This window comes from Macaca thibetana, chromosome 14 (assembly GCF_024542745.1).
Source record: "Macaca thibetana thibetana isolate TM-01 chromosome 14, ASM2454274v1, whole genome shotgun sequence".
Classification (NCBI taxonomy): Eukaryota; Metazoa; Chordata; class Mammalia; order Primates; family Cercopithecidae; genus Macaca; species Macaca thibetana.
Genome location: NC_065591.1, coordinates 94,999,178 through 95,026,327, shown reverse-complemented (window position 1 = coordinate 95,026,327; position 27,150 = coordinate 94,999,178). Strand labels below are relative to the sequence as shown.

The window sequence follows — 27,150 nt, the reverse complement described above, 5'->3', positions numbered from 1 at the left end:
CTATCTCATAAGCATATATGAAATTTTTTCCCCTTAGAATAATTTTGGTTTTTTTGGAGTTATTGATTTTAAAGCTTTTCTTTTTCTTTTCCTTTTTTTTTTTTTTTTTTTTTTTTTACGTGTTTCACTTTTTTTTTCTCCTTTTAGTCACCATCATTCTCAAAATGTTTGTTTAAAATAAAAGTGTATATGTAGCTATTGCCTTATATTTAGTGCTCATCCACATTAAGGTCTAAAGTGGTATACTTTGAACCTGAGGTATAAGTTTAGGCTAATTGTATGGAATGTGAGACTATTTTGAAAGGGGGGCAGTAACTTCACTGTTGGGATCAGCTGAGTGATCCCAAAGTACAATTTTAAAATTGTTTAGTGACAGAACAGATTCTTTCTAGACCAGAAGTAAATGCTATTACTGGCATCCCAAGACAACCACTAACCCAATTTAAATGAAGGGAATTCATTTCTTACTGACCTCCATTTAAAATGTTGACCCATTATCCCAAATGCCAGTTTTACTGGTATGCATGATATAGAATCAAAAGGTCATTCATCTTATTTCATTTATAAAGGTTACTAGATACAATAGAAATAGAAAATATTTTCCTCAACTAGGAACTTTCTAGGTAACATAAGATTCTAATTAAACATTTGTTTACTGTATTAGCATTTTTAATAGCCAACATAATAATTGCATTATTCAGGAATTGTCCTAGGTATATTATTTTTTTCTTCTGACTGTTCTGTTAAGTAGGTAGTATTATCACCACCTCCCCACTACGACTTTATTTTTTGAGACAGGGTCTCACTCTGTCGCCCACACTGGAGTGCAGTGCTGCCATCATGACTGCAGCCTTGAGCTCCTGGGCTCAGGCCATCCTCCCACCTCAGCCTTCCTAGTAGGTGGGATTATAGGCATGTGCCACCACGCCTGGCTAATTTTTTTAATTTTTTGTAGAAATGGGGTTTCACCATGTGGCCCAGGCTGGTCTCGAACTCCTGGGCGCAAGTGATCTACCTACCTCAGCTTCCCAAAGTGGTGGGATTACAGGCATGAGCTGCTGTGCTTGGCCATACCCTCATTTTATAGATGAGAAAACTGAGACTTAGATTAATTAATTTGCCCAAGATCATACAGTGACAAGAGCCAGGATTCAAACCCCGGTCCTTCTGATTCTAAAGTCCATGCTTTTTTTTTTTGAGATGGAGTCTTGCTCTGTCGCTCAGGCTGGAGTGCAGTGGCCGGATCTCAGCTCACTGCACGGTCCGCCTTCTGGGTTTACGCCATTCTCCTGCCTCAGCCTCCCGAGTAGCTGGGACTACAGGCGCCCGCCACCTCGTCCAGCTAGTTTTTTGTATTTTTTAGTAGAGACGGGGTTTCACCGTCTTAGCCAGGATGGTCTCGATCTCCTGACCTCGTGATCTGCCCGTCTCGGCCTCCCAAAGTGCTGGGATTACAGGCTTGAGCCACCGCACCTGGCCCCAATTCCATGCTTTTAACTACTACGCTTTATGTATTTTGTATTTAAATTTTATAATGTTTATAATTATATATAGTTATAAACATTTTGTTATAATAGACATCATTTTGTGTTTATTTTTTATTTAAGCTAATTTTCACTTTTGCAAAGAAAATTTTGGTACTCTTGGTTAACTTCTGTCATCCATTCAATAAATACTGAGCACTTGTTTTGAATCAGGCACTGTGCTGAGTGCTGGATATATAGTGCTGAGCAAATCAGACAAGATCCCTGCCTTTGGGGGACTTGCCTTCTAGTGAGGAAGACAGTAAACAGGTATGTAGGCAAGATAAGTACAGATTGTGGGGAGTTATAAGGATAATAAATATGGTGAGGTTCAGGAATAGAGAATAAAGAAGGGTTAGATGGACTTTCAGATAGAGTGATTAGGGAAGGCCTCTCTGTGGAGACCACTTTGTGCAGAGACCTGTTTAGGGAGGAACCGTGTGTTTTTGCCAAATAGTAACTGTTCTGTCTTGACATGGGTGTGTTCTTATTAAAATGAAGGCAATAATTTTGCCTACTGAGAATAATACATGTAAAGCCCTTAGCACAATACCTGGTAGTCAGAACTCAAATGTTAGTTGTTATTATTATTAAAACAGTAATAGCATTACACCATCAGATTTACTGGTTGTGTTTTTTACAGTGTTCCAAAATTAACTACTCTTATGTAGCTCATGTTGAAGGTGCTGTGTCACTGAGCTTTTTTTTTCCCCCCCCCCCAAGCATCTGTTATGGCTGGCATGGTATTAGGCCTTGCAGATATAGCTGGGAACATTTCTTTATAGTTATAAAGAAATCAGGAAATTGATGGTGTTTTTCTTTTAGTTTTGAAAATATCACTAAACTTTTTACTATGGTATTATATCATGTGTGATAAGGCCGTTTTGTTCTTTCACAAGACCTCATTCTCGAGTGATAGTTAAATCAATGATTCAGTAATGTACTGACCTATGGTAATTAAAAACATGGAAAGTGAAAGGGCAGTTTTAAGATCTCATAGAGTCAAAAAATAAGTTTGGAATTGCATAGTCCTAATATAGTACCTAGCTGGTAGAGTAGCATGAACTCCTAGTATGAACAAAAACATTTCTATAGCTTCTTCAATTGAGTGGAAACCTAATTGTCCAAAAGAGTTAATTAAATTTAGCTCCAGAGGTTTTACCCATACAGTAGTTTTATTAGAAAGATTGGAAGCAATGTTATTGGAAGGATTAACGTTTTGCAGTCTGGGGAAAGCACATTAGTTATAGACTTTGCTTTCGACTTAGATCTGTTACTATTTACATCACGTTGGCAAAGTTAGTTAACATTTACAGACCTTATCTAAGTTATAAGTTATTATATCTCTATGTAATCTCATTTGACTTGATTCTAACCAAATTTTAATTAGTAATCACCAAGTAATCCTCCAGTTTCTAGGGGGGCTATACTGATATTTCTTCTTTTTTTTTTTTTTGAGACGGAGTCTCGCTCTGTCACCTACGCTGGAGTGCAGTGGCGCAATCTCGGCTCACTGCAATCTCTGCCACCTGGGTTAAGCGATTCTCCTGCCTCAGCCTCCTGAGTAGCTTAGATTACAGACGCCTGCCACCACATCTGGCTAATTTTTGTAGTTTTAGTAGAGACGGGGTTTCACCATCTTGGCCAGGCTGGTCTTGAAATCCTGACCTCGTAATCCATCTGCCTCGGCCTCCCAAAGTGATGAGATTACAGGTGTGAGCCACCGCTCCTGGCTTATACTGGTATTTCTTGACATCCTCTTCAGCTTTCTCTTCGAATCTCTAATGGCAACTTTGAGAGCAAGTATGTTTTCTTGATGCTTTAGAAAAATTTACAATATATTCTCATCATGGCTTTTAAAACAACCATTTGTCTTTTCCCTTAATTTTTTTTTTTTTTTTTTTTTTGAGACAGGGCCTTGCTCTCTCTCAGGCTGGAGTACAATGGTGTGATCATGGCTCACTGCAGCCTCAAACTCCTGGGCTCAAGCAATCCTCCCACCTCAGTCTCCTGGGTAGCTGGGACCACCACACACGGCTATTTTTTTCTTTTCCCTGGAGATAGGGTCTCCCTATGTTGTCCAGGTTTGTCTGGAACTCCTGGGCTCAAGTGATACTCCCACCTCGGCCTCCCAAAGTGCTAAGATTACAGGCATGAGCCACCGCACCTGGGCCTCTTAAATTTTTAAATCTGATTTTTGTTTTCTTTCAATCATATATAAGAATACATACTCAGTTATGCATTTTTAACACCTTTATTGTATATGTATGCCTTTTAAATTATAAAATTAACACATTCTAATTTAAACAGTTCTCCAAATATATAAAGGAAGAAAAAGCACCCTATAATTAATCACCCCCTTCACCTTTTAACACATGAGTGCATTGTTAGTACTTACTTAAACCTAATAACATTTACCATGTTACACCAAAAAATTAAAAAGGGTTTTGGCTTCAGACCATGTATTAATGTCATCTTAGCAGCTTGGATCCCAGGCAGCAAGAATGTATTGACTTTATGTTGTGTTAGTAACCTAAAGATGGTGCTATCAAATCTACCTGAGCAGCCTTGGTCTAGTCCATGGTTTATAAAGCTGGAAGATTTTCATCCTTTAAAAAGGAAAATAGAGGCTTCTCTTGACTATTAAGAATAATACCTCAAGATTATATTTTCAAAATCCCATAGCAGTAAACACATTTCTCATATTATTACAACATTTGTTTTAGTCTTATCCAGTCATAAAAGAGACTAGTGATGATGTAATTACTGTATTTTAGGAATCTTATAACATTTTGAAAAAATGATAATTGATGTATTGATTTATTAGTGTTGCTAAGGGTGTAAAATAAGGAACAAGTTAAATACCAGTAATTAATTTTTGGACAAATGATAGACATTAGCTAATTGAAAGATTAAACTTTTGTTTCTACATTAAGGTGATATTAATGCTTGCTGTCTATTTTAGAACCAAGATGATAAGGAAAATAGCTCTTTCTGGAAATGGAGTGTAGTAATTTCCATAAGTCATTATTTCCAAAATACGTTTGTCTTTTTCAATAATTAAATTATATTTGAGTATATTTCAAAAGGGTAATAAATGGCCTGTTTTATAAGTAAACATTAAACCCTTCTGATTACTGTATTGAACTTTATGTTGGTTCTGATATTCCAGTAGATTAAGAAGCTCCAGCTGCCTTATGTTTTTTCATATTCATACATTGTCAAAAATTTTATTCAGAGTAAGCTCTCAGTAAATTTTTTTTTTTAAATGGATTGGTTTGAGTTTTTGTACTGACTCATGATTGATACTAATGGAGTATTTCTTTGCTGCTTTTTAAAAAACTAGCCTGGCGAGGTGGCGGGCGCCTGTAGTCCCAGCTACTCGGGAGGCTGAGGCAGGAGAATGGCGTAAACCCGGGAGGCGGAGCTTGCAGTGAACTGAGATCCGGCCACTGCACTCCAGACTGGGCGACATAGCGAGACTCCATCTCAAAAAAAAAAAAAAAATTTTCTTACTTTCATATTATAATGTGTTCAAAGAATACTTTACAAATTTTAAATTTTTAATCCTGTAGCAAATATTTATACTTATCAAAGCTATGCCAAAATTCAGATTTAATTATTTGCAAAATATTTTGTGTTCATGGGTACTTTTAGCGTGATGGTTTATGTTTTATGTTGATATTATAACAAAATAATGTAAATTATTTTTGTCTTTGAAGGTCCTGATGAAGTTGTAGGGCCAGAAGGAATGGAAAAATTTTGTGAAGACATTGGTGTTGAACCTGAAAATGTATGTTTTATTTCTAAGTAGAATGGAATATAAGTGGGATATAGCATATTCATAAATTTATAAAAATTGAGACACTTTAATCTTGTATGAAGATTTTATTTCTTCATGTTTAATATTGTAAATTTGCATTTAGGGCACATTTAATCAGTTTAAGTTGGGCAAATGTGTTCTTTCTTGATACAAATGTTACATGTAATAGAATAAGAGATTCTACCTTCAGAAACTGTTAGAACTTTTTACTTTTAAGAAATTGGCACATCTCAATTTCTTTATATATATAATAATTCCAGAGGTTATACTCTTTAATAGTTGAAGGATGGAAGTAGTTGTGTAAAAATGCTCTCCATGATAAATATAGACATGATTATCTCTATGCTGACTTTTCCCCTATCCTTTATGTTCTGTTCTTTCCAGATTATTATGTTAGTTTTAGCGTGGAAATTGGAGGCTGAAAGCATGGGATTTTTTACCAAGGAAGAATGGTTAAAGGGAATGACTTCATTACAGTAAGAAATTTTTTTAAAAAACAAATTTGATGGCCTATTTGAAGATCTTAATTGATATTTTGTGCTTCATAATTTTCAGGAGTAAGGTTGCAGCTTAAATCAAATCTGTTTGATCTATAACAATTAGTTTGGGGATTGAAAAAATTAAATTGTGGTCTTGACAAATGAATAGGTACGCCATGTTTTATATTCTCTAAGAAAGAACCTTAGTACAGTCCTATTAAAATTGCTTGATTCTCTTCGTGAGTCACTTAAAAGTTCATGATCAAAGACCTACTTATTTACAGGTTGTTTAAGTATAAGGTTTTCCCTCTCTGAATACAGAATTCTACTATCTAAGTATGTTTGTTGGGCAGCTCTAAGCTCTAGGGCCTCCTATCCCTTCTTCGTTTTTATATTTGACTTTGAAAATTTGAAGATAGAGTTACATAACAGTTTTATGCCTTCTTTATTGCCAAGTGAATTTCATAAAGGACAAAAGTGGAAATGTCGTAACTGCTCCCATGCACTCTTTACCCATTTTATAGTCCTACACTTTCAGTTTAGGATCCTGCCTTTCAGCATTTTCATAAGTTGCAGAATTGCACCTTGTAAAAATAATTTGGTTTTGGCTTTTCTAAATGAAGTGTGCTTAATTTCAGAATCAGTTAGTAATTTTGTGTTAATTGTGTAGTATCATGTTTGTAGTGTTTCTGCAGAGTATTAGTTATCAACATTCTAAAATAGAAGAAGCATTAATTTATAACATTTTTGAGGCAAAAACTGGGGCTTAATTAACTGTGTGGTTTCCTATTGTGATTATGCTTTCATTAACACATGTAATTATTTTTTGCCTGGCCTTAAATTTTTTTTTTAAAGTATTTGTTTATGAGGCACTAAAATTTTTAAATTTGAATTTTCAGTGCCTAATGGTTTATAATGCTCTTTTTAAACTGACATTAACATGTTGACACGTAGATACTTTATATATTTATTATTGGGTAAAAGCCTTTGCTTATGTGAACCGAATCATAATTTCTTGAATGGAATATAAAATCAACCCTCCTACTTCCATTTTTTTAATAGTCTGAGACCCAGAGAGGTTAAGAAAATATTAGGCTCAGTTCCTTAGTAGTAGTGCTTAGTTAGAACCTAGAATTCAAATTTTCTGATTACCTATCTATAATCCTGTATTCCTATTATATTGTTACTTTCTATGTAAATCAACATTCCTTATAAAATAGAGGACCATTATTTTTAAATTATAGCATTTGCTACCAAGACTGAATTCTGCCATACATTTAGGTGTCATAATATGCCCAGTTAAATACATTGATTCTGAAATTCTTTGGATTATTTCTCACCATTTAATTAGCTTTTTAGAGAAAGATTAAATAAAATATACAAAGGAATATGAAAAGAATATAGGCTTTGTACAACTCAATGTGTTTTATTAAAATGTATGTTGTAATATGGCTTGTTGTAAGACCTTTTTTGTCATTATAAGTGCATTTTGGACTACTCCTCCTCCTCCTCTTTGGATACTGCTTTCTGAAGTATCTCAGCTAACAGGTGGCTGTATATTTTTAAACCTAAAATTTTCTTACTTATGTTTTTGCATAAGTTGATGCAACATAAAAAGTCTTTTTATAACAAAAATGTGTAAGCACAAAGCATTTCTAATATATGCTCCTGAATAATTAACATCATATGGTTTGGGGTACAAGAATAGAAACTGAGTAGCCCATGAGCAAGTTTTTTTTTGAGATGGAGTCTCGCTCTGTCGCCAGGCTGGAGTACAGTGGCGCGATCTCGGCTCACTGCAGCCTCCGCTTCCTGGGTTCAAGCTATTCTCCTGCCTCGTCCTCCCGAGTAGCTGGGACTACAGGCTTGTGCCACCACGCGTGGCTCAGTTTTTGTATTCTAAGTAGAGACAGGGTTTCATTGTGTTAGCCAGGATGTTCTCAATCTCCTGACCTCGTGATCTACCTGCCTCGGCCTCCCAAAGTCCTGGGATTACAGGTGTGAGCCACTGTGCCCAGCCAAGCTTGGTTTTTATTAGCACACCTTTCCTGTAGGAAGGTCACAGGGTATACAAAATAAGAGAATTATTCAGCACTTAAACTTGTCCCAGAAGTTTCTCTTTCACTCATTTATTATTCCTTGCCCATTTGCCTGGAATAATATACTGTAGATCCTTGAAGCTACTGAGGAATGCTTGAAGTGAGCATTCTTGACCTAGAAAATCGTTGGTTTTTTTCCCTCATGATCTGGTTTACCATGTGAAATACAAAGTGTTCTTCCTCAACTGGCTAAGTCTTATTACTCCTTGAATTTTCTTATAAAAAACTTGCTATGAATAAAACAGTTTGAAATTTAAACAAAGGAAGACAAAAAATCTGTCTTTAGAAATTATTCATTGCTTAGTATACTTGATGTTCTATATAATAAACATAATCTTAAAATATAAAACTTTAGTATCAGTTCCCTTTGATATTTTTCATACTTTTATAATTTCACCTGGGCATCTAATGATCTCTTGAATCATCTTAAGATAGTCATGAATTGTTTCAGTTAATTAATATTAACCCATAAAACTCTTTATAACTATGTTGGTCTGTTAAAAAATAGTCTGGTAGTTTAAAAAATACACTATGTTAAAGGATAGTAGACTGCAACAGTCATGATTAGTTATCTATATTGTGTAATGCTTTATAGTTTGCAGACTACTTTGTTAACATTCGTTCATTTTCTATTCATATAGGCTTTCTATAACTGAATTGGCTTTCCTTTTGGGTGAAAGAATTTGTGGGTATATGAACTTGGATTTAACTGGCCTAGACTGGCCATTTTGTAAGTTTCAAGGGATGAAATTGCCATATGCTTTTCACATCCATTCTTCCATGTAGTTTTCATCTTTGTTTAATAATAGCCAAATTTCCTTGCAAATCTAAGGGGTTTTTTTTTTTTTTTTTTTTTTGAAACAGGCTCTGGCTCTGTTACCCAGACTGGAGAGCAGTGGCACAATCATGGCTCATTGCAGCCTAATCTCCTGGGCTCAAGTAATCCTCCCACTTCAGTCTCCCAAGTAATTGGGACCACAGGCACATTCCACCAAACCTGGCTAATTTTTTTTTTTTTTTTTTTTTTTTTAAGAGAGAGGGTCTCACTATGTTGCCCAGACTGGTCTCAAACTCCTGGGCTCAAGTGATCCTCCAGCCTTGGCCTCCCAAAGTGTTGCAATTGCAGGCATATGCCACTGTACCCAGTATCAATTTTAATTTAATTTTGTAGATATTTATATTAGAAACTTATATTATTTAAGGCACAGTATCACTTACTGGTGATCACAGCGAGGCATAAGATGCAGCTTTTGTCCTTTAGTTATATTCTGCCAGGTCAGGGAAAACATTACAATACTATAACCCAGCCAACGTTTTTGGCACCATGGACCAGTTTCGTGGAAGACAGTTTTTCCACGGATGGGGCGGGGGCGAAGGGAGGGATGGCTTCAGGATGAAACTGTTCCACCTCGGATTATCAGGCATTAAATTCTCATAAGGCGCATGCAACCTAGATCCCTTGTGTGCACAGTTGACATTAGAGTTCGCACTCCTATGAGAATCTAATGCTGCTGCTGTTCTGACAGGAGGTGGATATGCTTGCTCTCCCGCCTGCCGCTCCCTCCTGCTGTGCAGCCTAGTTCCTAACAGGCCACAGACTGGTACTTATGCTCAGCCCAGAGATTGGGCACCTCACTGTAACCATAAACCAAGGAGAATGTGACAAGTGCTAGAGTGGAAATACAAGATACTATGAAAGCACAGATGAATAAGGTTAATTTCAGCTAAGTAGGTAGGTAAATCTTTATAGGTGTGACCTATGAACTAGAACGTGAAGAATGATTAGGATTTTGTTCATTGAGGATACAGGAAAACGTTTCAGAAGAGGGAAATTGTGAGCAGAACCTTGAGGAAGGAAAGCATATGTTTGAAGGAAGTAGTTTGATTTCTTAGAATTGTAAAGTACATTAAAAATTGCCAGGATAGGTTTTGAATTCTAGTATTTTGAGTGATGGCTTCACTGTGGAGTGCTTTAGCTAATATGTTGAGAGAGTTTAAATCTATATTACAGATACTGGGAAACCTTCAGAGATTTTAAAGCACAGGAATTGTAAAAGATTTGGGGGATAATTTTCAACGAGCAATTGTGTTTAATATTTTAAAGTCATAGTCTCTTTTGAGAGTCTTATGAGTACTATGGACCTCGTTCCCATTAAGAGGCACATGTACTGCTAGACATAAAAATTTGATATGCTCTCAGGAGGTTATGGAATTTCTCTTCCTTCATCTACAGATACGAGGTTCCAAGGATACTTGGCGAGTTTTTGTTCTGGCATAGTGTACTAGAGTGGAGGTCTTTTCTCATATCTGCTAGCCAAAAGTCTGGTGTTGGAGCAGGGGCGAAATACTATGCCAGTGGAGAAAACTGAACACAGACCTTTGAAGAGGACTGTACTTGATTATGATAATGAAAAAAAGACAAGAGCTTCTGAAAACAGTGGTAGTAATTAAGCTGCCTGCCAGTAGGCTGCAGTTTGTAAATCTAGTCTCTGTTTTGAGCCCTGGACTTTTAAGTTTAAAGGAAATGGCGTGGCTTGACCATCTGAGAGAGAGGGGAATAGGGAACATTTATACGATTTTTTTTGGTCGGGGTGGAAGAGGGGAGTAAATGAAATGCCATCATGTGTGTAGTGTGGCTGTCATTCATTTAGCATTTGGGGCCAAACTACTAATTGCCATTAGCATCCTTCCCCTCTGTTCTCTCTTATAGGTCATTGTGACAATTTCAAAATGCCCCTCTGCACATTTTCAAATACCTGTAGAAGTAGATGGTATTGTTCTGGTTGAGAGAGCTTATTTAGAGGAAGTTCTAAATCCAGAACCTTGTGACACAATTCTTCATGTTACACATCAGTGTGTCACAGCGGTCACTGGGACTTATGGATTAGGAAGAGAGCCTCACTTACATCTAATACATACATGAGACTTTCTTCTCACTTTGAAGGTCTTTAATGAAACACAAGTTCAAAAGCCTCCCTTTGTAATCAGATGCTTCGCAATACCAGGAAATTAATTTCCAAGTCCTAATGTTGAAATTAAAACCCATTTCTTCTCTTTCTAACCACAGTGGCCTTGGTGAATGGTGTACCATATTGTGGCAGTGTTCCCTAAACTCTGTGGTTTTATTTGGTTGTTATTCAGAAAACTATCTCTTGCTTTCGATAGTATGCTAGTTAAGTATGCATTTCTTTTTATTGCAGAGGAAATATACTTTTTTCTAAACTTCCCAATTTCTGAGGTATTGATGTTAGTATTTTGGAGCTAGATTCAATATAAAAATCGTATAGCTGTTAGTAACTGCTTTGGTATGTTGGTTTTGCCAGATATGTTCACAGTCTTTATGATACTGAAAATAAATATGGAGGTTTCTGCTCTTACTCTTTTTTATTTTTTTTGAGGCGGAGTCTTGCTCAGTTGCCCAGGCTGGAGTGCAGTGGTGCAATCTCAGCTCACTGCAAGCTCCGCCTCCCAGGTTCACACCATTCTCCTGCTTCAGCCTCCCTAGTAGCTGGGACTATGGGCACCCAGCACCACGCCCAGCTAATTTTTTTTGTATTTTTGGTAGAGACGGGGTTTCACCATGTTAGCCAAGATGTGATCTGCTGACCTCGTGATCCACCCGCCTCAGCCTCCCAAAGTGCTGGGATTACAGACGTGAGCCACAGCGCCCGGCCTATTCTTTTTTTACTCTTTAAAAAAGTCTGTCGGATTCTTTCTCTGCTCAAGATTTACGGTAGACCTTTAGGAATGGTATGATAGTTTCTGCTAAGGTGTGTAGTGTAGGTGATTTTTAATCCATTTGCCTCAAAAGAAGTATATCAAGGACTGTGCTAAGCATTTAACACATGGATTCTCATTTAATCTTTATGGTTGTCCTATGAAATTATTATTGTTACCATTTTAAAAATAAGATAACTGAGGCTGAAAAAGGTTAAGTAACTTGCCATATAGTTGTCCTATTAAATTATTGTTGTCGTCATTTTAATAACAGGGAAACAGGCTGAAAAAGGTTTAGTAACTTGCTGAAAGCCACATGGCCAGAAATGGAGAAGCTAGAATTTTAACCAATCTGTTTGACTTGAAAATTTGTTTCTCTCTTCACTTTATTTTTAAGCTTATTGAAAAATTACATGAGATTGTAACTTTGTGTACCTGTGAAATATAAAATATTTGGAAAATATTATAATTTGTTGGATTCTGATCTCTTTAGTGACTTCTCAGTCACTATGTGCTTTGTGATTTTGTTTGATCTACCATTTACCACTAAGTTTCTCCCAGATAGGAATTTTGAAACATGATATAATTAAATAAATAAATCACCTACCCTGCGGTTTATTTTTGGTAGTCACACTTTTATCTAACAAATATTTTTGGAGTGCTCTATGTCAGGCCCTGTGTTATGCTATGACAGTGATTTTTAAAATCTGGTGGTAAGGAAAGAAAGAACTTTGAATGTCAGGAGACATCTTTTATCTTCTTTGCCCTCTTAAGACTTAAGTCTAAAGTCTGTTAAGATTCTGCGTGAGATTTTGTATGAAAGATGTGACTCATATTACTTTTTAAAAAATATGTAAAACATTACTTTAGAAAAACCTTGAAGATATAGAAGATGAGGCCCTACTTAAGTCTTGGTGGGAAAGGGAGTACATGTAACTAGATACTTAAAATGTAGGACCCTCTGAACATTTTCAAGTGATGGTTTGGAGGTCTTGAAGACTTCATCTCCATGTTTTCAAACATTATAGTGGCCTGTAATCTGAGAAATTTGTTTTGCATATCCCCATGGTAGAAATCAGCTTTCATTAAAGCATTATTTTTCACATAATGAATAATTTTTGCACTAACAAACCACTTGGTGAAATAGTAGGTAATGGAATTTCTAACAAGTAAGAATAATTTTTTCTTGTTTCCTCATCAGGCACATTGTGCATTCATTCGTATATAAGGAATTCCGGTTAACTTATCCAAATTTTGATTTCCATTTCTGGCAATATGGCTCCTGAATGTGTGGAGAAACCATTTCTCATGTAAAACACTTAAATACTGGATAACATATAAAAACATCTTGGCTGGGCGTGGTGGCTCACACCTGTAATCCTAGCACGTTGGGAGGCTCAGGCGGGCAGATCATGAGGTCAGGAGTTTGAAACCAGCCTTGCTGACATGGTGAAACCCCGTCTCTACTAAAAATACAAAAATTAGCTGGGCATGGTGGCGTGCGCCTATAGTCTCAGCTACTCGGGAGGCTGAGGCAGAAGAATCATTTGAACCCGGAAGGCGTAGGTTGCAGCGAGCCGAGATCATGCCACTGCACTCCAGCCTGGGCGACAGAGTGAGACTCCATCTCAAAACAAAAAAAGTTTTTAAAAGTATACTTGGACTTGCCTATAAGGAAAATAATCAGAAGCCAGAAATGGTGAGTGATGGTGATTACATAGAGATCTATGGAGCTGACATTTACCCTGAAGAAACCTACCTATTCCTAGTCACCTAGGGTCTGGCTGTTGACGTGTCATCCATGTTGAGAACAGGGTACACATTTCAAGCAAGACCTTAATAGGATGGGAATCAGATCAAAAACATTGATGACAAACTTAGGCAATAACTGGAGATTTGATGACCTGGGCTTGGTTTTACATACAATTAGAGGTAAAGGTCTTCTACCAGAGAGAATTCCTAGTCCTCCATCTTCTGTCTTGCAGATTTGGGGCTGGAATTCACTGTATGACCCATGCCAAAAACGTATTTTAGAATAAGACTCCCCTGTTTGTAATGGAATGTAAAGAAATTTGTAAAATTTATTCTGTAGAGAAATTTTACACAAACCTCAATTTTTGCAGAAAAAAGTTCCATGATCACTAAATGTATAATCAGAAATCACTAAACATATTGAGAAATCAATCTTAAAAAATGAACTCGAGAATCAGACCCTTTAAGATAAGTGTATGAATTATCACAATTTCCACATAACTCTATAGTTACAGAAAAGAGAATGGTCTTAGATATCAGACTCCAAATAATTAAATTTCTGAAAGTGAAAAACAGCAGATTAAATACTCGGTGGCTGGGCGCAGTGGCTCACACCTGTAATCCCAGCCCTTTTGGAGGCCAAGACGGGCCAATCACGAGGTCAAGAGATTGAGATCATCCTGGCCAACATGGTGAAACCCTGTCTCTACTAAAAATAGAAAAATTAGTGGTAGTGCATGCCTGTAGTCCTAGCTACTCGGGAGGCTAAGGCAGGAGAATCGCTTGAACCGGGGAGGTGGAGGTTGTGGTGAGCTGAGATCGCACCACTGCACTCCAGCCTGGGGACAGAGCGAGACTCCGTCTTAAAACAAACGAACAAAAACTCAGCAGATGAGATAAAAGATAGATGTAGTTGATGTGTAAGGATGAGTGATCTGCAATATCTAAGGAAATTAGTGCAGAGAGGTAGCAGGGGAATGTGAAAGAGATGCTAGCAGACATGGAAGATAAATTTTTTTACCGTTGAATTTTCAGAGTTCGCTGATATTAGTCTTTTGTTGAATGTGTGTTTTGCAAACATTTTCTTACATTCTATAACTTCTTTCATTCCTGTAACAAGCTCTTTTGCAGAGCAAAAGTTTTTGATGATGTCCAGTTTATTAATTTTTCCTTTTATGGAGTGTACTTTTTTTTGAGAGTCTCACTCTGTTGCACAGGTTGGAATGCAGTGCTGTGATCTTGGCTCACTTCAGCCTTCACCTCCTGGGTTCAAGTGATCTTCCCACATCAGCCTCCCTAATATCCACACATGCATGTGCTATCATACCTGGCTAATTTTTCTATTTTTTAGTAGTGACAGGGTTTCACCATGTTGGCCAGACTTGTCTGGAACTCCTGACCTTAAGTAATCTGCCCGCCTGAGTCTCCAAAAATGTTGGGATTACAGACATGAGCCCCCAGCTCAGTTTTGATGTACTTTTGATTGTACTTTTGATGTCAAGTCTAAGAATTATTTGCCTAGCCTTATATCCTGAGAATTTTCTCATGTATTTTTCTAGAAGGCTTGCATTATTAAATTTTACATTTAAGTCAGTGGTACATTTTGAATTAATTTCTGTAAAAGGTATGTAAAGGTTGTACATATTTGTGTACATTTATTTCTGGGTTTTCTTTTCCACTGATGTGTCTTAACCTTCTGCCAGTACCACACAGTCTGGATTACTGTGGCTAAATAGTAAGTCTTAAAATCAGACAGACTGATGGCATCCTTTTTCAAAATTGTTTTAGGTATTCTAGTGTATTTGCTTTTCCATATAAATTTTAGAATAATCTTCTCTTTACAAAAATATCTTGCTGAGATTTTGGTTAAACAGCATATAAATTTGGGGAGAATTGATGTTTTTACTATTTTGAGTCTTTGAATACTCTGATATTCCTGATATTGGTAATTTTTGTCTTCTCTCTTTTTTTTGTCAGTCTTGCTTTGAATACTGGAAAATAGATAATGTCTCTTCACTTTTTTAGGTATTTGATTATTTTAATCAGTTTTGTGTAGTTTTCAGCATATAAGTCCTATACCTCTTTTGTTAGAATTACACCTATTTTATTTTTACTTCAATCTGTTGTAAATGGTATTTTACATTTTATTGTCCACATGTTCATCACTAATATATAGAAATACAATTGATTTTTGTATGTTATCTTGTATCCTGTGACCTTGCTGAACTCACCTATTAATTCTAAGATGTTTTATGTATAGACCTTGGATTTTCTACATAGTCATGTCATCTGGAAATAGGGACAGTTTCTCTTTTCTGATCTATATATCTTTTCTTTTTTTAAATTATTATACTTTAAGTTTTAGGGTACATGTGCACAACGTGCAGGTTTGTTACATATGTATACATGTGCCATGTTGGTGTGCTGCACCCATTAACTTGTCATTTACATTAGGCATATCTCCTAATGCTATCCCTCCCCGCTTTCCCCACACCACAATAGGCCCCGGTGTGTGATGTTCCCCTTCCTGTGTCCAAGTGATCTCATTGTTCAATTCCCACCTATGAGTGAGAAAATGCGGTGTTTGGTTTTCTGTCCTTATGATAGTTTGCTCAGAATGATGGCTTCTAGCTTCATCCATGTCCCTATAAAGGACATGAACTCATCCTTTTTTATGACTGCATAGTGTTCCATGGTGTATATGTGCCACATTTTCTTAATGCAGTCTATCATTGATGGACATTTGTATATTTTGTGTGTATACAAAGACTTGGTTGATTCCAAGTCTTTGCTATTGTGAATAGTGCCACAGTAAACTTATGTGTGCATGTGTCTTTATAGCAGCATGATTTATAATCCTTTGGGTATACGCCCAGTAATGGGATTGCTCGATCAAATGGTATTTCTAGTTCTAGATCCTTGAGGGATTGCCACACTGTCTTCCACAATGGTTGAACTAGTTTACAGTCCCACCAACAGTGTAAAAGCATTCCTGTTTCTCCACATCCTCTCCTATCTCTTTTTTTTTTGACTTATTGGATGAGCTAGAACTTCTACCACTATGTCGATAAGAGTGGTAAGAGTATGCATCTTTTCCTTGTTCCCCATCTTAGAGAGAAAATGTTGGCTTTCACTGTTATGTTACGTATAAGTTACTTATTTATGCTCTACCAAGTTGAGGACATGTCCCTCTTTTTTTTTTTTTTTTTTTTTCCCTGAGAGTTTTATCATGAATGAATGTTAACTTTTTAAAGTGCTTTCTCTGTATTAAATGATAAAATTATGGGGCTTTTTTTGTGTTTGCCTGGTTTTGGTATCAAGGTAATACTGGCTTTATTAAATAAAGTTTTCTTTATCTTTTAATTTTTCTTTTTAAAAATATTTTAAATTTTCTTAATCTTTTATGTTTTGAGAGAGATTATATGGAATAAGTCTTTAAGGGTTTGGTAAAATTCTGTAGTGAAACCATCTGCTCCTGGAGTTTCTTTTTTGAAAGTTTTAAAATGTTGAATTCAATTTCTTTAATAATAACAGGGCTACTCAGATTATCTACTGTATATTGTATGTGTTGTGGTAGTTTCTGTTTTTCAGGGAACTTATTGGTCCATTTCATACAAGTTTTCATGTAGAAAAATCTTTATATGTGTAAAATTTTTATATCTATATAAAAATCTATATGAAATCTATATATAAAATATCTACATAGATATAGATTATAGATATCTATATAGGTCTATAGATATAAAATATCTATAGATTAGATATAGATCATATAGATATGGATTATATAAAATTATATATAGATTTTATCTGTATAAAAATCTTTATATGTGTAGAAAAATTTATATGTGTAGAGTTGTTCATTGTGATCTCTTACTATCATACATTGTGTATGTTCAATGTGTATCCCTTACTATGCTTTTGATAGCTGTGGGTCTGTAATGATACCCCATTTCATTCCTGATATGAGCAATTTTTGTCTTCTCTCTTTTTTTGTCAGTCTTGTTAGAAAATTGTCAATTTTATTGATCTTTTCAATGTGCTTTGTTGCACTGATTTTTCTGTTTTCAATTTCAGCAGTTTCTGCTCTTATTTACTTTGTCGTGCTTGCTTTATGTTTATTTTGCCTTTCTTTTTCTGAATTCTAGAGATACAAGCTTAGATTGTTGATTAAGGCTTTTTCTTTTTTCTAATGTGTGTATTTAGCACTATAAATTTCCCTCTCAGTACTGCTTTATTTGTGTGTCAACATTTTGATATGTTGTATTTTCATTTAGTTTAATGTATTTTTTGTTTTCCCTTGAGACTTAACTTTCCCATGGATTATTTAGGTGTTTACTGTTTAGTTTCCAAGTGTTTGGAGATTTTGCCTTTAACTTTCTGTTGTTGATTTCTAGTTTGATTCCATTGTTGTCAGAGAATACATTCTTTTTTATTTCAGTTATGTTTACTCTGTTGAGGGGTTTATGTCTCCGGATTGGTCTATCTTGTTTGATGTTTTCTGGGCACTTGAAAATAATGTGTATTCTGTTGTGTTTGAATGAAGTAGTCTGCTACGGTCAACTAGATCCTGTTGGTTGATGATGTTAAGTTCTGTGAGTTTGTTGAATTCTATCTAGTGTTTCTATCAATTGCTGAAAAAAGGGTGGCGAAATATGCAACTCTAATTATGAATTTTTTTCTCTTTCAGTGCTACTTCACACATTCTGCAGCTCTATTGTTTAATGTATATAGGATTGCTTAGAATAGTTTAGGATTGCTATGTCTTCCTGATGGAGTGACCCTTTTGTTATAATATAATTATCCCCTCTATTCTGATCATTTTCTTTACTCTGAAGTTGCTCTATTTTAATATCATCTAATGTAGAAATCCACTTCCTGCTTTCTTTTAATATTTCTATGAGATATTATTTTCCATTGTTTCACTTTCAGTCTGCCTATACTATTTGAAGTTAAAGTTTCTTCTAGACAGCATATGTTTGGTTCATGCTTTTTAAAATCCATTATTGGTGTAGACTACTTACTGTCATGTAATTATGGATATATTAGGGCTTAAGTCTACCTTGTATTTTACAGTTCAAAATTTTCCATTTGGTTCTTTTTTTATATCTTATATTTCTTTGTCCTTGGACTCTTTTTGCTGAGACTTTATATTTTTTCATTTTTCTATTATGTTTTTAATTACTTGTTGAAGCATTTGTATGATAGCTACTTTAAAATGTGTCAGCTAATTCTCAGCATCTCTGTCATTTTGGTGTTTGCGAGTATTGACTGTGTTTTTGCATTCCATTTGAGATCTAGGTTTGACAAGTGATTTTTTAACTTGAAACCTGGATATTTTGGGTAGTATATTATAAAACTCTGCATCTCTGGATCATATTTAAATCTTCAGTTTTAGCTAGCTTACTCTAATGCTATTCTGGCAAGAGAAATAGAGCTGCTACCTTCTTATTGCCAGGTACAGGTAGAAATTGAATTTTCTACTCTGCATCCATTGACATCTAAGGAAGGATATCCCTTGTGACTGCTGGGCAGGGATGAGAGTTCTGGGTTCCCACTACACTTTTACTGATGCTTTCTTGTCTGAAAGGGATAGGAGTGCCTTGTTACCAGTGGGTGATGGTGAAAGCCCGGACTCTTCACTAGGCATCCTCTATATCAACCTAGGGCAGAAGAGGATTGGCTGCTTGTTACTACCTGACGAGAGCAGAAGTTCATGTTACCTGTGTGGTTTCGGTTTCCACCAGCATTGTAGGAGTTGAGAGAGAGGCTTTATTATATCCTGGTAAGGGTGGACATTTTAGGTCTCCATTCAGTCTTTGCTGGCATTGGTGGGAGTTGGGCCATAGTCTTTTCAGTGGTTTTTAACTGGAGTAGAGTGTTTATTTTCTAAGAGTTTTCTGTTTTGTTAGGCTCCTCCTTTCTTCGTCTTTTGGCTAGAGAAAAGGCAGGGTTTTGTTGGGGCTTTTTGTCTGCCCCCATTGTTGTTTCTGGTTACTAGCTTCTTCAGCTCCAAGTTTGGAATATATTAGGCAAAAAGAAACCCAGAGAACTCACCACCATGTAATTCCTCAGGTTTCCACCTTTCAGGGTCTTGTGTTTATTTTCTATATAATGTTCAGGCATTTTAGTTGTACCTAGAAGAGAGTGAGTGTGAAAAGTTCATTGACTGCATCCCACTCAAGTTAATGCCTCTTTTATCTGCACCACTTTAGAATCAAACTCTTTGAAAGTATTCATCTATACTTATTTTCTCCAGTTCCACTCTTCATTCTCTCTTAAACCTATTCCAGTAAAATTTCTATCCCTATCACTCCTTCAAAACAATTCCTGTCAAGGTGTCATTTACAAGTAAATACTAAAAGCAAAAATATACATGTATGTTTGAATTGTAAGATCTTTATTTTTTTAAATTTTTAGGTTTGGGGGTACATGTGAAGGTTTGTTACATAGGTAAAGTAGTGTCACAGGGTTGATTGTGCAGATTATTTCATTACCAGGTATTAAGCCTATTACTCAACAGTTATCTTTTATGCTCCTCTCTCTTCTCCCACCCTCCACCTTCAAGTAGACCCCAGTGTCTGCTGTTTCATTCTTTGTGTTCATAAGTTCACATCATTTAGCTCCCACTTATAAGTGAGAAAATGTGATACTTGGTTTTCCAGCATTAGCTTGCTAAGGATAATAGCCTCTAGCACCATCCATGTTCCCGCAAAAGATATGATCATGTTTTTTTTTTAATGGCTGCATAGTATTCCAGAGTGTACATGTACCATGGTGTATACGTATTTTCTTTGTCCAGTCCATCACTGATGAGCATTTAGGTTGATTCCATGTCTTTGCTATTGTGAATAGTACTGCAATGAACATTCACCTGCATATCTTTATGGTAGAATGATTTATATTCCTCTGGGTATATATCCAGTAATGGGATTGCTCGATCGAATGATAGTTCTGCAGACAATACTTATCAAAACTTGTGGTTGCAGCTAAAGTTGTAGCAAGAGGGAAATCTATAGCCTTAAATACTATATTAAATGAATTAATTCTGGCAAGAAAAACAAAAAAGCGATGAAGATAATGTTAATGCAAATTAGAAAATGTTATAAATTTTAATCATATTTAAATAAACTTATATGTAAAATAATCTAGTTATCAGAAAAGTATGGGACCAAAACATTCAAAAAGAAATAGAAATTCTGAATGGCCCTATGACCATTAAAAATGTTGGTTTATTAGTTAAAAGTCTTCCTTCCCTCAGTACTCACCTGAGTTTGGACAGATGATAATTCCAGGGTTACATAAGCTTTTTCAAAAAACGGGGGAAAAAGTAGCAATTCTCTTTTCATTTTCTGAGTCTTATGTACTACAATCTTGTTAACAAAGCTAGCAAGGAGAGTAAGAATGAAATTTACAAGCTAGTCTCACTTAGGAAGATAGCAAAACAGTCCCAAAATCTAGCAATGTATAAAACAGGTAACATGACCAAATTTGACTTATTCTAGAAATGCAAGGTTTAATTAATATTAGAAAATTGTCCAAAATATTTACACATTAATGAAATTATGTTACTATACATCATAGGCCTTTGCGTTATTGATTTAGTGTAGTCTTAGTTAAATCCGAGAATGCCAGGTGTCTGGAGAGCTTGTTGAATAACTAAAATTCAGTTTTGAGTGGAATACTGTGGACGACAGTAGATGGCACAATTAATTTGATTAAAGGGAGTCAGATGGTTTCTCAGAGGTGGCAAAATGTGAGTTAAGTCTTGATGAATAATATTTTTATCAGCATGTTTGAGATTTCAAGTAGAAATAATGGGTGCTGAAGCATGGCTGTGGCATTTAGGAATGGTAAGTGATATAATTAGAGCATGGTAAGGTTATCAGGAAGTGGCAGGAGATGAAACTAGAGATTTGTGACAAATTGTGAAAGGCCTTGACTGCCTTGCTTCTTGCTAAACAGTGGAATTTATCAACCCACTGAGAGAAAGCCAGTTAAGATTTTTGAGCCTTCCATATATTTAGCTGCTTATATTTAATGTGTTGTCTTTAAAAATAACACATGATTTGTTGTTTGCGTGCTTTTGCATATGTAACTTATTTGAAGTTAAGTGCTTCTGCTGATTAACTTTTTGTTCACAAAAATATAGGGATCTGGATTTCTGACTGGACCACTTAATATAATGTATTACTTTCCGCTGTGTTATGTCCTAAACTTTTAAGACCACTCAGGACTAATGTCTTTCACCAAACTGTTACCTAAGAACTTTCTAAAGAAGTATGTGACAAAGGCATGTTTCATTTCATTTGCTCTGCCATTTTTAGCTGTATATGTGGTAAAACATGTTTTAATACATCTCTTTTTAACTTTGATTTTATTGGAATTTTTGAATGAGTTGTTTGTTTTTAAGAAAAGTAATTGGAGTGAACTTTCTTTGATTCCCAGGTTTTCTTTTTTTCCCCTTTTTTCTTTTTTTATTGCATTGGTAGATGCAAGGCAAGAAATTTATTACTATAAATTTGTGACTCAGAATTTTAAAACTAAATTAACTTCATAAATGCACTCACTTTTTTCTTAATGGATTCCTTCTAACCCCCAATGATACTTTTATTTGATTTTCTTGATTACGTAATTTGTTTGCTGTTTCTTTTATTTAAGGTGTGACTGCACAGAAAAGTTACAAAACAAATTTGACTTTTTGCGCTCACAGTTGAATGATATTTCATCATTTAAGAATATCTACAGATATGCCTTTGATTTTGCAAGGGTAGGTGCAATTTTCTTGTTTTGTTGTTTTAATCGCTTTTCATCTTGAGACCACACTTAGGAAAACTTTTTCACTTACATTTTAGGATAAAGATCAGAGAAGCCTTGATATTGATACTGCTAAATCTATGCTAGCTCTTCTGCTTGGGAGGACATGGCCACTGTTTTCAGTATTTTACCAGTACCTGGAGGTATGTATTTTTTTTTGAATTTTGAAAATATTATTTTAAAACTTAATCTGAAAGTTATACTTTTGAGGAACAAGTAGATTTTTTTTTAATAGTATGCTTAAAAAAAACTCCTTGAGTAGAGAAAAAATTCTAAAATATGTACGTATCAGTTATTTTTAGATGTTCGTGTTTGTTAATATATTTTGTACCTAAGATACCTTCAATCCTACCCCCCTCCCTGCCTCAGTAAAAGAAACCTCCAAGAAATATACTGTAGCACAGACATTTGTCATGCAAAGTTAGTTTCTCGGGGTTTTCGTAAGAGAGAATTAATGCTAGCACGCAAATCTTAAGCTTCTAAATCTGATTTTCTTTTGTTATACAGGGTCTTAAGCTGAAATGTACGTAAGATAACCAATTTAGTAATACAACTTTCCTTTTCTACTTAGGCTCAATCTAAAGAAAGAGAATAAAGCTATTCATATTTTATGTCCACAAATACGAGAATGACTATAATAGTATACTTAAATATGCTGGTTACTAAAAAGATGTAAGCTGAAATGATGAAGTGTTCTTTTAGAAGGTTTATCATAGCACCTACTATAGGCAGTGATTCTAAGAAGATGCTATTCTTTTTTTCCATTGCTTTCTTTGTCTAGTTTTTGTTTTTAAAACTGTTTTTGTGTCTTTGTAATTTTAGGGTTATTGGTATAGTTCTCACCATATCTTGAATACAGATGCTTTTTCCTTTGGAAATAATTTATCATAAAGCACATTGCTTATAGCAACTTCCCTTTTCCCAGAGTAGTAAAAGTTGTGATATAAGACAATATCAGCCAGGAATGGTGGCTCAAACCTGTAATCCCAGCACTTGGGGAGGCCAAGGTGGGCAGCTCACTTGAGGCCAGGAGTTCGAGACCAGCCTGGCCAACATGGTGAAAACCCCATCTCTACTAAAAATACAAAAAACATTAGCTGGATGTGGTGGTGTGCACCTGTAGTCCTGGCTACTCAGGAGGTTGAGGCACGAGAATTGCTTGAACCAGGGAGGTGGAGGTTGCAGTGAGCCGAGATTGCACCACTGTACTCCAGCCTGGGTGACAGAGCGAGACTCTGTCTCAGAAAAAAAAAAAGAGCGAGAGAGAGAGAGAGAGGTATGAAAAGGTCTTACATGAATGAGTTTTATGCATGATTGAATCTTTAAGTCCTATAAATTATTTTTGATGGATGGTATCTATTTTCTTTCTATTAGTAGTTTTGGGCAAAAATAAATTTAACTGAATGTAAAAATATTCAGCTCTATGGGGAGCTGAGAAGAACTAAATATTTTCAGACACTTGTTGTGCAGGTTGTTTGGCATACATTTTTAAAAATCTTTATAACACCATTTTGAATTAAATTCTATCCCCCATTTAACAAATGAGGAAGTGGTTTCTATTCTATTCTTAAGTAACTTTCCCAAAATCACTCAATTAAGTGGGAAGGATGGGATTTAAATTGAAGCCTATACTCTTTCAGTTGTCTCCAAAGATGCCAAACTCAAAATGTGGCTAACCAGTAAATCTTAAGCAAAGAAATGATTTACTAGGAAGCAGCATAAGATAACATACTGGATGTAGGAAATGTTTTTTTTGTTTTGTTTTTTTTTTGTTTGTTTGTTTGTTTTTTTTTGAGACAGAGTCTTGCTCTGTCGCCCAGGCTGGAGTGCAGTGGCCAGATCTCAGCTCACTGCAAGCTCCGCCTCCCGGGTTCATGCCATTCTCCTGCCTCAGCCTCCCGAGTAGCTGGGACTACAGGCGCCCGCCACCTCGCCCAGCTAGTTTTTTGTATATTTTTTAGTAGAGATGGGGTTTCACCGTGTTAGCCAGGATGGTCTTGATCTCCTGACCTCGTGATCCGCCCATCTCGGCCTCCCAAAGTGCTGGGATTACAGGCTTGAGCCACCGCGCCCGGCCGGAAATGTTATATATCGTGATCTCATTGGTGGTAACACAAGTATATACATATGTAAAAGTTAGTTTTATCCTTACTATTAGTACTCAGTGCTCTTATTATTCCTCAAAAATGAAAAAAAAAAGTAAAAAATAGATGATGTTAATATGTAAATGCCCATGAGGAATCTCTTAAAACACAAATAATTAAAAGAATAATAAATGTTTTAGGAAAAACCAAATGACAAAAAAAGTTATGACTTAGTTTACTAAATTGAGTAAATGATGTTTGCTTAAATATTTAAATACAAATATTTAAATCATTTTTTGCAGCAATCAAAGTATCGTGTTATGAACAAAGATCAATGGTACAATGTATTAGAATTCAGCAGAACAGTCCATGCTGATCTTAGTAACTATGATGAAGATGGTGCTTGTAAGTATAACATAGCATGTTCCTTTGAAAATAAAATTTCCAAAAATATTAAATGAGAGTATGGATTTATGTAGTATTAGCATAGAGGTTTTAAATTTTGTAATAGTAACATTATTTAATCATGTGGGGGATGTGGGAGAAGTAGAGAGAAAGCTTAGATTCAGCAGTATTATATAAAATCTATGCTGGTAGGTGAAATGTGTTCAGTTCCTCAGTAACCAAACATTTTAGCTAAATTTAAATTAAAATTTTTGCATCTAGAAACTAAAAATCAGCTTTGTTTCTGTCTTTCCTGGCATTTGCCTATGGAAGGAAAGTACAGTCATGATTTTTAAAATATAACAGCAAAACAATCAGCCACAATAGAAAAAGCTTTAAAGAGTTGTTGTAATATTATGCTACCCATTAACAATATGGCAAATAATGTCAGTATAACTTCTCTCTGAAAACTGTAAATTGATTGTGAGTAAACTGATAGTGAAATAGTTATAATTTTTTAATCCCTCAAGTTAAAGTATCTGTCCCTACTCCTCCATGGAAAGGCTAGAATGTCATAAAACAGGATTTTGAAATAATGATAAATTAATTAGATAAACCAAGTTAATTCTGTAGAACTATAAATTATTTTCAGTTCCCACCACCATTTTGGTTGGTTGCATGTGTTTTCAGTGTTCAGAAGGGTTACAAGGAAAAGTACATTCCTATAAACTTAAACTGAAATTTACACTTTTTTTCTGTGACACTGAAAAAATAAAATAACAGAAGAAGGGATAACTTTATTTCTTCCTACATATATTTTGTCCTCTCTCTACAAGATGATATAAAATTTAGTATTATTGTAAAGAAATAATACCTAGCAGCAGTAACCTGGCAGCCCAGAGGCTGTATATGGCCTGTAGATGTGTATATTTATGTATTTTGTATCAACATTTAAAACTAGGAGATTTTGTATTAAAATACAACTTTTAGATTTGTTTGAAAAATTTAAAAAGTCTGACAAAACTGTACCTTTATAGTACTCCTTTATAGGAGTCAGAGGCTAGAGGCAAGTATTAATTGTGTTGGACTTGCTTTTCAGTTTGACAGTTCATGGTATGCCAACACCTAGGCTGGGCTGTTTTTCAGTTGCCATTTATTATCATACTTGCTCTGCTGTTTTTCTTATAGTAGAGAAACATGTCTGTCAAAAACAATGGAAAAAGACCACCAGAGGATTATGTGTTTTAAGAAGAATAGAGCAAGCATATTTCTTTGTGGCAGTGATTTTTCCTACATTTAAACAAAATAAACACTGAGCTCATTTAAACTGCCTACCTGGCTCTGTCAACAAATGAGTTTGGACTTCTCCTGCATTATAAAAATATCTTTTTTAGAATAGTACTTAGCTCATTAGTCAGAAATTCATTAGGCACTTGCTTTGTGTTCAGCTTTGTACTGCATCCTATTATTGGAATAAAGTAAAGTCTCTGTTATAGTTGATCCCTCTCAACAAGCTTATATACTTCTTGGGAAGGCAACATAGAAATATTACCTTCAACACTTTTCAGATTGTTTAGTAATTACATGCCAGAATGCTATGGACACTTAGAAAAAGGGAGAGATTTGAATTGACTCAGTTATTGGAGGGTTCATGAAACACCTTGAGAAGGAAGTTACTATAGATACCGTTGTTCCTTGTGTATTTAAGGGCAAAAAAGAAAAGGCTAATAAGGAAGCACCATTAAATGGAATAAAGTGACTAGAAGTAGAACACCCAAAGAAGGGAAGGGTCAGTCCTCTGTCATTGCAGAGCTCGTGGGGAGTTTGTTTGTTTTATAATTGGAGAGATGAGTTCACTGAATTCTGACAAAAATTGTTTCTTTTTTTCTAGGGCCTGTTCTTCTTGATGAATTTGTTGAGTGGCAAAAAGTCCGTCAAACATCATAGCAAGAACTATTGTGAAGAAAATGCAAACCTTTTGATTCCCACGTGTATACAAGCTAATGTGATGAGGGGGAAAAAAAATCCAACGGGTGCATTTTCATTCATGTGAAAGACTTCTCATAGTACTTTTTTTTCCTTTTTTTAAAGGAGGTTTTTCTTGTTACATGTGATGGGCATTGAGCCACACCTCTTCTTAGACTGAATATTGAAGTTTTTGTTTTGAGTTATGTTTATAACATTTATTTCAGAACAATAAAGATTCAGATTTGTGACAAAGGCCTTAAAGTGAAGATGTCCCTTGAGTGTCAGAGTGGTATTTATTTTTGTAAATTTGAATTTTTGGATTTTTGAGGTTCCCATTCACCGTGAATTTATAGAATTTTCAAGATTTTAAACAGTCTTAATATTTGGCAACGTAGTCTGCTGATGGTATGGCTCATTATAGTCATCTCTGCACAGTTTGGAAGACTGTTGGCCTTGACTTCTGGGATAATGATATGCTGATGCAGCTAATAAACATTTCTAGGT

At 35.4% G+C, this 27,150-nt stretch overlaps 1 protein-coding gene across 3 annotated transcripts in view; it reads left to right on the top strand.

Annotated features, from left to right (window-relative positions):
* DCUN1D5 (defective in cullin neddylation 1 domain containing 5) overlaps nucleotides 1-26,901 on the top strand; it is a 30,657-nt gene extending 3,756 nt beyond the window's left edge. For 2 of the 3 annotated variants that reach the window (XM_050755516.1, XM_050755518.1), the window contains exons 3-8: nucleotides 5,246-5,316; nucleotides 5,731-5,822; nucleotides 22,055-22,163; nucleotides 22,249-22,353; nucleotides 24,597-24,699; nucleotides 26,570-26,901. In XM_050755516.1, the coding sequence (XP_050611473.1) occupies nucleotides 5,246-5,316; nucleotides 5,731-5,822; nucleotides 22,055-22,163; nucleotides 22,249-22,353; nucleotides 24,597-24,699; nucleotides 26,570-26,625 (536 nt within the window). In that variant the 3' untranslated portion in view covers nucleotides 26,626-26,901. Of the gene's footprint in view, nucleotides 1-5,245; nucleotides 5,317-5,730; nucleotides 5,823-22,054; nucleotides 22,164-22,248; nucleotides 22,354-24,596; nucleotides 24,700-26,569 lie in introns of those variants that run through there. The other variant, XM_050755517.1, reaches the window with a different exon arrangement.
* Nucleotides 26,902-27,150: the final 249 nt, after the last annotated feature.